The sequence below is a fragment of the Aricia agestis genome, chromosome 8 (genome assembly GCF_905147365.1).
Source record: "Aricia agestis chromosome 8, ilAriAges1.1, whole genome shotgun sequence".
Taxonomy (NCBI): Eukaryota; Metazoa; Arthropoda; class Insecta; order Lepidoptera; family Lycaenidae; genus Aricia; species Aricia agestis.
The window spans coordinates 10,776,416-10,789,077 of NC_056413.1; the positions used below are offsets into that span (position 1 = coordinate 10,776,416).

A 12,662-nucleotide genomic window follows, 5' to 3' on the forward strand; every position below is an offset into this window, starting at 1 on the left:
TGGACAAGTCTAAGCCATGCTTGTCCATCCAAGATTTTAACTGTTTCAAAGCGCTAATAAGATCTTTACATGCAATATTTATCGAACTATTGATTACATAAATAGCCTTGTCATCTGCATATTGAAGTAATTTTATGATACTTAAATCTAGACAATTTTCTAAGTCGGATGTGTATATATCGTAAAGTAGTGGACTTAAGACTGACCCCTGAGGAATGCCTTTTCGAACAGTTCTAGTTTCCAAAGAGTTATTTAAAATTATTATTCTTTCTATTAAAATATTAATAATGAAATTTACTAAAATTAAGGGCAAACCAAATTGAATTAGCTTTTCCTTTAGGATACTTATAATAATATTATCATATGCAGAATTTATATCCAAAAAAGATGCAACAACAGATTTATTTTCTGTGAATGCTGTGCGTATATCTGTGGTTAATATGGCAATATTATCTATGGTACCTCTACCTTTGCGGAATCCAAACTGTGTATTCGAAAGGAGGTTATGTTTTTCTACAAACCATTCTAGTCTGTTTTTAGCTAAATGTTCCGCAATCTTTAATAAAACAGAGGATAGAACAATGGGGCGATATGATGTAGCCAAAGAAGGGGGTTTGTTGGGTTTTGGTACTGGAATAACTTTTTGTTTTCTCCATGAAGTGGGTAAATTACCAGTTATTAAAATTTGGTTTATTAACTTGAGGTAGTATTGTAAAATTTCCTCATCAGCATGTTGAAAGAAAGAATATGGAATGCCATCTAATCCGGGAGAAGAATCTTTTAAGTTTTGTACTACCCCTTTTAACTCTTCTATTGTAAAAAGCGAATTTAGGTCTTCAAAATTTACATTTTGTAAAGGAGGAGGAGGTTCAATAGAAATAGTGGGAGGAGCTAAATTATCCAGAAACTCAGAAGCTAAAGAGTCAGATATAGGATGAGATGGGGTAGTGAATGCAGATCTATACCGTCTTATGTTTTTCCATACTATAGTAGGATGAATACCTGGATTTAATGATAAGCAAAAATTTCTCCAACTAAGTAACTTCTTTTTCCTGAATAATTTCTTAGTATCCTTAACACAATCAAGATATAGCTGATAGTTGGCTATGTTTGGATTTGTATTATATTGTTTTTCAATCTCTTTCCTATTCTTAATGGCAACTGTGCATTCTTGATCCCACCAAGGTGGAGATGGTGTATGATGACGTGAAGTATTTTTTTTTGGAAATGATTCATCAGCAGCTTTTATAAATGCTGCAGTCAAAGCCTCGGCACATAGTGACTCATTTTCTGATGATATTTCAGGAAGAAAAGATAACTGATTCCTGAGTGAAGTTTGAAATTTATCCCAGTTAGAATTATTGTTAATATGATACTTTATTGATTCAGACTGATTCGATTTACTTTTATCTTTACCTGGAAATGATAGAATTATAGGAAAGTGATCACTTCCATGACTTGACTGTAACACATTCCAATGAAAAACAGATGATAGATTTGGTGAACATATTGACAAATCTGGTGCACTACAACCTTCATGAGGAGCAGTGCGCCGAGTAGGTTGGCCGGAATTGAGAATACACAGTTTATTATAATCTATTAAATCTAAAACTTCGTAACCCCATTGATTGTCTTTGTGACTCCCCCATGACTGATGCTGTGCATTGAAGTCTCCTAGAATGACTACTGGTTGTGGTAATTGGCTAATAATACTTTTTATTTCAGAGAAGATGTAATATGAAGGATGAGGTATATACAGTGAAACAAAACATATGTTATTTACAGATGCAGCAATGATTGAAAAATCAGAGTGATGTGATGGAAGAGGAATGTGATGAAATGATTGATGGTGTTTGATGAGCATGGCTGTACCACCATACCCATCTGATCTGTCTTCCCTGAGACAAGTGTAGCCAGAAATCCTGAAAAGTGATTCCGGCTTGAGCCATGTCTCTTGTAAGGAAAGAACAATAGGATTGTATTTATTAATTAAAAAAATAATTTCGTGTTTTTTACTAACCACACTGCGGCAATTCCACTGGACTACGTTGTCCATTGTTGGAAGTGGTATTAATTTGTGATTCAGTGGTGAATATGGCAGCGTTGGACGGTGATAAAGATGATAATGATGTAATCAGTTTGTTTAATGCTAAAATTGTTTCTTGTATCGAATCCATGTTAATACCGGGAGCTGGATATGCAGATCCATTATCTCCTAATGGAGGATTATAATCTTTTATTAAGCTATTATGTATTTGTCTGTCATACCCATTTTGTTGTTTCTGTGGCAATTTTGGTTGTTTGAAAACAGTTTTTTTATATGACCGTTGTATTAAATTCAAATTCTGTTTATTATTATTGTTGTTGAAAAATGATTTTTGTGTATTTACAGGTGATGATGATGAAGAAGTAGATGATATTAACACGTCAGAATATAATTTTGAAATGGGAGGATGTAACTTAGAAGCTTCTGAGTAGGATAGACAATTGTGAGCCATTGACTCCTTAATTGATTTTTGGCGTTGGAATTCTGAGCATTTTTTATCAGTTGCAATGTGCGAACCGTGGCAAATACAACAGTAAATAGACTCCTCTTCAACTGAGCAACTATCACCAGCATGCCCTTGGCCACACCTAAAGCATCTAGGTGTTGACCGACATTGGTTTTTGACATGTCCGTATCTACAGCAATTGAAGCACTGTATTGTAGGGAAAATATATAAATCTACAGGAAGTGCATTATAGCACATGAAGACTCTCTTTGGTAGCGTCTGTCCGTCAAATGTTATTACCACAGATTCGGTGTTATTAAATTGAGCGGTTCCATTCACTATTGTTTTTTTCTTTAACCTCCTAATTTTTAGTATTTCACCACATCCAATTGGTAAAGTAATGTTATTTATAACATCATCATCGGACCAATCAGCAGGTATGCCTCTAACTAATCCTATTCTACTTACCTGAAATGATGGTATAAAAGATTTAAATTGTTCTGAATTGAATTGAGGGTTACTTATAAAACTATTGGCTTCATTATATGAAGAAAAGGCTACAGATAATCGGTTTCTGGCTATTTTCTTAATACTACCATCTACAATATTTTTAATGTTATTTGTTTTCAAGTAATGGCCAAACACTATAGGGTGAAAGTTTATGTTTTCATTAGGTGACTTTGGTACCTTTTGTATATGGACAATATACGGAGAGGAGTCTGTATCTTTATACAGCATCCTACCGATCCGTGAATCTAAGCCCTGGGATTTTTGAGTTGTATTCACATTTGGTTGAGTTTCAAGGATAATGTCTTGTTTAGGAATATTGTGGTTTTCGGTATCGCTAAGACACATGCAATTAATATCAGGCTTGGCCTTTTTCGGGTCTTTTTTTATTTTTTTCTGGCACTTTTTGCAACGCTTCCTAGGAATCGCTGGACGTTTTCTGGTATTTACAGAGCATGAGGTGTCCATGCTCGAATCGTTTGATATAGTAACATAATGACCAACGGGGGGACCAGGTCCCCCCGGGTCGGGCTCCTCCATAATATTCTTATGAACTACTATATAAATAAAAACTTACCAAATAAAATTAATATGTACAAAAACTAAGAAAATTAAAACTAAAACTACACTATTTAATTAACTAATTATAAATATAAAAATAATTTTAAAATTTTCCGAAAAAATACCGCGTCCGCCCTTTGCGAGTTCCCGCGCTTTTTTCCAAAATCTAGGTATTTACTTTATTTACATTTTTTCCAACTGCTTCTTCTTCTTTTTATTTATGGCTCCTTTGTGAATCGCCAATGTCACAGTATAGCAATAATAATAAATGGGCCGATTTGTCAGATAGCCTTAATATTATAGAAACAGTCGACACTGGCCAAATGGCATTTAGCCATGGTTATAGCTGAAGTGCCATTCTCAGAAAAAAAAAAATGATTGGTGACAATTGACAGATGTCATTTAACAAGTGATGAAGTGACAGATTTTTCTGCGTTTTGGTTTTCCTGGCCAATTCTTTTTATTTGCCTACGCAAAACGCATGTGTTAAAAATTTTACGTTTTTATTAATTTATTACATTTTCATTTTTAAAACAACTTAAGATACAATTTTAAGACATACATTTAGTTTTAGAACGATTGGTAATCATGCCAGACACATTCACGTGTATAACGTGCCAGGTTTTGTTTCGGTCTGCGGATTTACAACGTGAACATTACAAATTGGACTGGCACAGGTACAACCTGAAGAGGAAAGTAGCCTCTATTCCGCCTGTCACACTAGAAGAGTTTGAACTTCGAGTGAAAGAGCACAGGGAGTCTGCTGAAAACGCTAATCGCGATGAGTCTGTGTATTGTAAGTATTGCTCAAAATTGTTCAACACCGAAAACGCGTACACCAACCATTTGAATAGTAAAAAGCACAAGCTAGCAGAAGCCAAAGGTTTACCTGAGAAAAGTGAAGGCACAAAACCGGACGAGGAGGGTAGTCACTCCGATAGTAATAGTTTTGAGAAAATCGACACAAACAAAGTGGCACAGGCATCTAAGTTTGTTGTTGTTAATCCTAATGATTCTGGAGACGAAGAAATTGAGACTGATTCTGAAATTGAGGAGGTAATTAATTTTCATACTACTTTATATTAATTTATACTTAACTATAATATTTTTTTAAATTTCATAATAATTATGAGAACTGTTACGCAATCAAGTTAAAATTATTTGTTTATAGTTTGAATATAATTTGTTTTGGGAGCTTTAAATATAAATAAATTTCAGCTGGACTCAGATGAATGGGAAGAATGTCATATTAAGGGTAGTGACTCCTTGATAAAGCCTAAGGAATGCTTGTTCTGTGGTCACAGCAGCAAGAATATGGTAAAGAACCTGAAACATATGTCGGAAACTCACTCTTTCTTCATTCCCGATATTGAATACTGCATAGATGTCAAGGGACTCTTATTATATCTTGGAGAAAAGGTAATTTAAATAGTCATTAAAATAAACATATGATTTTGGTTCCTTCTTGATTTGTTTGCTTGTAAAACTATGTAACTTTGACATTTAAAACATTCTGATCAAAGTGGAAACAATTCCCTATGACTAATACACTCTTTTATATTTACCCCTTGAAATACTGTTATTATCATGTTTATGCTCTATAATACCACTAGATAATGTCTAGTCACTATGGTATAGAGCGCGGCTCTTGACTCGGAGGTCGTGGGTTCGATTCCCGCTTTGGAAATATGTTATTTCCAAGTTTGGTTAGGACAATGCTGGCTGATTACCTGATTGTCTGACAAGTAAGATGATCCATGCGTCGGATGGACATGTAAAAAGTCCATCTGACGCATGGTCCTGTGCCTGATCTCTTGCCGGTCGTGTCAGTCTTCCGTCCCACTGGGTTATGAGAGTAAAGGAATAGAGAGTGCTCTTGTGTACTGCGCACACATTTGGGCACTATAAAAATTACTCCTGCGTAGCTGGCCTGGTTTCAATGAAACTGGCCACCGTCACCGAAACCAGTGTGGGAGCTATATTATCATGTTAATTTGGAAAAAATAATTTCCAGATATCACAAGGCTACATGTGTCTCTGGTGTAATGAGACAGGTCGCACCTTCTACTCCATGGATGCAGCTCGGGGCCATATGATTGACAAGGGTCACTGCAAAATGCTGCACGAAGGGATAGCTCTAGCCGAATATACTGAGTACTATGACTACAGGTAAGATAAGAGCATAGCTGGGTATTAACTCGTTAATCCGTTAATTAACGAAGTTAACATTTTGATTAACGGATTAACTTTTAAGTTAACTTTTAAAAATATTAACAGACTCGTTAACTTCCGTTAATATGCAGAAGTCCGTTAATCGTTAATCCAATGCCTACTGGTAAATAGTAGGCATTGGATTAACGATTAACATGACATGACACCGCGGCGCGGCGCGAAAACAGGTTCAAACAGTTAGTATGAAACGACAAATGCCGGGCGGGTGGGCAGCGCGGCGCCGCGGCACGGCAGCAGCGAAACAAAAACTGCAATACTAGATACATTTTCAAGCGCATGTGAGTGAGAAGACATTTGTTTCGTTTTATCATATCATTACTCACGGTAGGCGCCCAGCGGCCAGCGCCGGTGCTTATAGAGAGAGTGATTTGTTTATTCTTGTCATTTAAAATCATTTGCATGTTCATAAGGAAGAGTACAGCGGGGCTAAAATGGTTGCTTTGGAGAATCATGACTGAATCATAATATGATTATATTTTTTTAATCGCAAAATGCAACTCTGCTTGCAATTCATATCAAGTAATTCGTACTGATTTGATAAATTTGTCAGTTTGACAGTTTTGACAATTCATTTGCTGAATTCATTGTGAGGAATTGCTAAATGTGACCATTTTAGCTCTGCGGTATAATTTAGTTAGATAGAATAGAAGTATTTTTTTGTCCCTAACATGTTAACTTCCAAAACCTTAAACCAACAGGTTTTGTACGTACACTAACGCAATGGTATAAGTTACAACAAGGCCATATTACACATATTAACGGATTAACGATTAACATTAACTTGCGTTAATTCGTCCGAAATGTAACGCTTTAACATTTAACGAAGCTAAAATTTTTTTTAACGGATTGACATAATCGTTAATCCGTTATAAAAAATGTTAGCTTCGTTAATACGAAGTTAACTATTTGATTAACGGTGCCCAGCTATGGATAAGAGAAGGATAAATAATAAATATAATGTCTTAAATAGGCTCCAAAGTCCAAACTTAATTATTATAAAGCAATTAAAATTAGCAAATAAAAATAGCAAATAAAATTGACGGCTAATGGTACACGGTAAAGTTTCTATAAGCTTATGTTGTACCATCAATCTTTTTTAATTTATTTTGTACTTTTTATTAATAAATAAATAAAAAAAAAATCCAGTTGCTTATTTGAAATTCCAGGGTATCACAATAATAGTATTTATAATACTATCTAGTATGTTGATGTAGTGTGCAAAATGACTGACAAGTTTTTCACTTTCGATATAATAAATAATTTAAAGAAACTTATGTAAGCAGCAGATCATTTCGTCGCTGCGCCTGCCAAATCCTGTATGTGTTTTTAGTAAAATTTTCAGGGGCAAAGCTTATTATGTATGAACTAAGACCTTTAATCTATACTAATATATATAATTGGGAAGAGTTTGTTTGTTTGTTTGTTTGAACGCGCTAATCTCAGGAACTACTGGTCCGATTTGAAAAATTATTTTACTGTTGGATAGCCCATTTATCGAGGAAGGTTATAGGCTATATTTTATTACGCTAAAACTTATAGAAGCGCAGAAATAGAGGAAAATGTGAAAAAACGGGGGGAAATTATTTGAAAGGGCTTATTTAAACGCGTTAATCTCAGGAACTACTGGTTTGATTTGAAAAATTATTTCAGTGTTAGATAGCCCAATTATCGAGAAAGGCTATAGGCTATATTTTATCACGCTAAGACTAATAGGAGCGAAGAAATAGAGGAAAATGTGGAAAAAACGGGGAAAATTATTTGAAAGGGCTCATTTGAACGCGATAATCTCAGGAAGTACTGGTCCGATTTGAAAAATTCTTTCGGTGTTAGATAGTCCAGTTATCGAGAAAGGCTATATATTATTACGCTAAAACTAATAGGAGCGAAGAAATAAGAGGAAAATGTGAAAAAAAATAACGGGGGAAATTATTTGAAAGGGCTTATCTCACGAACGTTATTTGGATCAGATATTAGAAGTAGACCACGTGAACGGTCATAGGCTTTTTTTTGTGGACTAATTTTTCTGTGAAATATCTAATTTACGCGGGCGAAGCCGCACGGAACGTCTAGTTTATTGATAAATCTATCAGTTATTAAATAAAACAGTTGATTGTCTGCTCCTGATAATATTACTAAAAACACAATGGATTTGGCAGGGGGCGCAACGACGATGTGGTCTGTTGTTAATTTACTACATTTTAATTCACAGCTCATCATACCCCGACAATGAAGAAGGTGATGAGAATATGGATGTAGATGAGGAGGTGGAGGGTCCTGCGGCGTTGGGCGGTGATGATTACCAGCTTGTTCTACCATCAGGAGCAATCATTGGTCATCGGTCACTTATGAGGTTTGTAAATTGTAATGTTGTCATTAAACAATTCCTTGTGTCAAGCCTAAAATATTATGTTTGTAATAGCATTCCTATTTATGCCTATAAAAATGTTCCTGTGTCATGTCATGGCATCACAAGTGATCGATTTTGAAGAAATTTTATCGCGCCAAAATGTACAGGTGGGATTTCATTTTGCGTAAAAAGTCGCGGAAAACAGTGCTAGATACAGATTTACTGTTATTCTATTGCTTACAAATATTACGTTGAAAATTTTGTTTGATTTTATAATTGGAACAAAATGTTTCAGAGTTCAAAGATATGCATTATAACTTGTAACTCTTACAGATATTACAAACAACACATATCTTCCAATAACCAAGTGGTGGTTAAGAAGTCGGACCGCAAGTTGCATCGGGTTCTGGGAGCTTATAAGGCACTGGGATGGGCGCCTAAGGAGCAGGCAGTGGTGGCCAAGTTAGTATTATATCATACTATAGTTTGTGCGTTTTATGATGATATGCGTGACACATTATAATTGACAATAGTAGGAAAGTTACCTAAAATTAATCGATAACTTAAAAAGATCGAATCACTTCGTAAAGGAATTGTAATTGAAATTATCGTATTCGTACTGACATTTCAGTGGTGCCGGCGATTTAAGATGGCCGCCCTTTTTTATCGATTTGATTTCGATTCAACAGAGTCAATCTCTATTGACATAAGTTCCGTTTCATGCATCTGAAATTTTTCAAATGTTTTCGTAACAATAATTTTATACTCCTATTTCACAGTTAATATTTATAATTTCATATTAGTAAGTTAGCATTTAGCAACTTCATTTTTATTCATTTACAATTATAGGAAACATTTGTTTTTGTAGATGAAATATAATTTATTACATTTTGATTTTTTTTGGTTTTCTTGTACAAAAAACCCGTAGCAAGGAATATGAAAACTGTCACCCATATCATCTTAAAACGCACAAACTATAATACATGGTATAAACACAAAAGTGTGTTTGTCTTAATATCAAATAACATGGGTGACTGAGTCTTCTTTCTCTTGGAAAGGACATAGATGTGATGCCACAAATGTACGGTTCCTATGTGATTTCGGGGCGAGAGATTTTACGGGAAAAACCTAGTTGGTTCTATAACAAATAACAACGTAATTAAATTATTTACTTACTCAAGTATAAATTAAAGTACCATCAAAGAAATTGATTCATAGGCAGTTGACGGACCTACGTCATTTGGTCGCATTATGTCAATTTAATGTTAGTCGTAAGGGTTGATTCATACAATGATATTCTATGTTACTTGGATTCATACCGCAACGCGACGCGTAGATGCATTTCTAAATTTCATTTCATGATTTGACAGATTTCAATTGCGCAAGGCGACATGCCATCTCTTAATTCAGTACTCTGTCAATTCAGTACAAATTTAGGAATGCATCTACGCGTCGCGTTGCGGTCTGAATCAACCCTTACTCGTATTCTGTCGGCTAGGTTTGGCATAACTTGACCAAATTACAATCTGAATATGAAGTATGAATCATGTTCTTTGTAGTACATATAGTGAGTTTTTTTTAACTCTATTTTTTTTCAGGACGGCTCGAGACATACACTTCATGAAGAGGGTGCAGGCAAAGGCTGAGATGCGACTGTCTATCAAGGCCAACAAGTTCCAGAAACATTACCGCCCACAAGTTATCTTCTAGTCTCATCACTTGTTCTCACTTGGTCACACGTGCGCGATAGACCCCCCTTACATTCCTGAAAGGGCAATTTTTAAATTCGTTATTTTTTAAATTATAATATTTAAGGGCCTTATCACACTGGCGATTAGCGAGCAATTTGAAAGCGACGCGATTGCGCAGCGCTCACGCCGCGATGACGTCGCGATTGCGTGCACGCAGCTAGCCTTCGGCGTTTTGGACACTCAGCAGCAAAATGGATTCTGACGTCACTCCCTCGACGAGTCTACTATATATAATAATAATCTGTGTAGACGAGTGTACAAAATGGCGTCCACGCCACGCCGCGATGACGCTGCGCTGTCGCGACGTGCACGCCGCGCAATCGCGGCGTGTGCGCTGCGCAGTCGCGTCGCTTTCAAATCGCTCGCTAATCGCCAGTGTGATAGGCACTAAGATAGTTCAATACTTTTGTCTAAAGTGCTATGTGTTAGTGTTTGTAATACATACAGTACTTTTATTTGTATTGCAGTGTTTGTCACTCACACACAAACCATAGTACTGGGAGCACAATAATTGATCTATCAGTTTACTATTTGTTTCATGGTTTTAATGCATAAAAAAGTTAAAAAAAAAAACAATCTATAATACGCATATTTTCGAAAGCATACCTTTTACTGTAATTATACATGTTCTTAAAACACTTACCACGTGTTAAGTTAAAATGGTTTTATCGTCTACGAATTCTACCAACTTTATAATACACTACTGCTTTATAACTTTACTTTCCAGACTAGATATTCTAGAAACTTTACAGACAGAGATTATTAAAAAAAAGAAAATTTGTGCATAAAATAATAACATTGATGTCATCAAATGTAATAAAATTGTTTCTTGTTTAGAGTTTATTACAATTTAAACGCAACTTTCAAAGTTGCTGTGTTCACTTGTTGTAAAACTTCCGCCATCTTGTTTTTATCTAAATAAATTGATAAAATGTTTATACGAATATGTTTTATTGTATTAAAATTTGCTGTAGCGCATGCATGCTGCATGAAAAATTATCTTTAAAGCTGCGCGTGCACTGGATCGGAATCGGAGCGTACGGATTTGTTGCTTTATATTGATTTGTACGCGTGACTGGATCTCGCTGTTTCACGCCGGTTTTCTGTGAGAACGTGGTATTTCTCCGGTCGAGCCGGCCCATTTGTGCAGAAGCATGGCTCTCCCACGTAAAAAATTCTTCTATATATAAATATATATACAAGAATTGCTCGTTTACAGATAGATAACGTTTGTAGTCTGTATAGACTAGCACGAGTCGGCGCATGAGTACCGAAAACTATTCCACCTCTATTTTTTATGTGATCCTCTTCAATGCCGCCATAAGAACAAATACTAAAAATAAAATAAAGTTAATATCCCATACAAGAAACGTGATTTTTTTCAACGAGGCACTTAAAATTTTCACGAAATCCTTAATTATATTTGTACTTTAATAATTAATAATAAAATTAAATTAAAATAATTGTTTAAGGGGGGCTCCCATACAAAAAACACAATTTTTTGTCTACTTTTGCTAAGATAAAAAAAAGATATAAGCAATTAAATTTTTTGAAATCTCTATTATCAATATTAAGTAACTATTGTACATAGAATTAAAAAAAAAATTACTTTGACATTATTTTGTTTTTTAAAAATATATTTTTCATCAGTCGAAAGTACCCAAATTTGAGGTTTTTCGAACCTTTAAAAATTCATATCTTTAAAAAGTTTAACTTTATCGTAAAAAGTCATAGGACCTTTTTTATTGGTATTTCAATAAAGAATATTAAAAAAAATTGTTCGGTTGAAAAATAACAATTCCTTGCAATGGGGATTGTCCATTTTTTTTTAAATTTTGCTCATTACAAAAACATTTCGAGGAATACGGTCAGTGATCGTTTTTCTGTATATAAACGAAAAAAATACCCATTAGTTACTTATATTTTTGAACAAACACGTTTAACCTTTGTTTGACCTTCAATGGCGTTAAATTAGCAATAAATTCGACCAACATTACTTTTCGAACTTTTTTTAAGCTTCTCGTATCAGCTTTCACATAATGAGAACTTGCATTTGACGACACAGCCATTATAAATAAGATTGAAAGGAAATTTAAAACATATGCAGAGGTCAATTGGCGGCCGATGATGACGTCAGAGCGAAACTTTAAAAATTTATTGAGAAAAAACTAGCCTATTTCAAAATTATTTAATTTATATTCTTAAAATACCATATTTTAACGAAAAAAAATATAAAAAGTACATGTGATTTTTTTTTGGACAATGCCCATTGTTTAAACAATGTTTGTTTAAACACCGGGTTGCGCCCTGGCAACATGCATTTATATCATCAGGAGGGCAATTTGAAGAGGATCGCATAAAAAAATTGATGTGGAATAGTTTTCGAACTCATGCGCCGACTCGTCCTAGTCTAGTAGACTGTAGTACTATCAGAGAAGTTGATTCATAGGTAGGTAGTTGGCGGATCTACGTAGTTAGGTCAAGTTAAGTCAAACCCATAAAGTTAATATGCCTAGCGGATTAGAGAAACAAAGGCCTGAGCAAGAGAGATGTCACTATCAGTAACACTGCGTGGTAAAAAGAGACGTGTACCTAATACATGACAGCAGCACTCTTTTTTGACGTCCAGTCGGCACGTGCCGCACGTTGACAATTTAATCTCATAGAAATCATGTTCAATCATGCTTGTGTAAGTGTATACGTACACATATTTTTACACACAGATGAAACCAATTTCGGTTTCGCTTGACAGCTCGAGATTGTTGCTCTATT

General features: G+C 34.9%; 1 protein-coding gene across 1 annotated transcript; it reads left to right on the forward strand.

The window, feature by feature from the left end:
• The first annotated feature begins 3,985 nt into the window (after positions 1-3,985).
• Positions 3,986-10,102, forward strand: LOC121729356 (zinc finger protein 622). The gene is made up of 6 exons (XM_042117835.1): positions 3,986-4,616; positions 4,779-4,979; positions 5,575-5,729; positions 8,002-8,142; positions 8,473-8,601; positions 9,738-10,102. The coding sequence occupies exons 1-6, from the start codon at positions 4,149-4,151 to the stop codon at positions 9,847-9,849; spliced, it is 1,206 nt and encodes a 401-aa protein (XP_041973769.1). The 5' UTR covers positions 3,986-4,148; the 3' UTR covers positions 9,850-10,102.
• Positions 10,103-12,662: the final 2,560 nt, after the last annotated feature.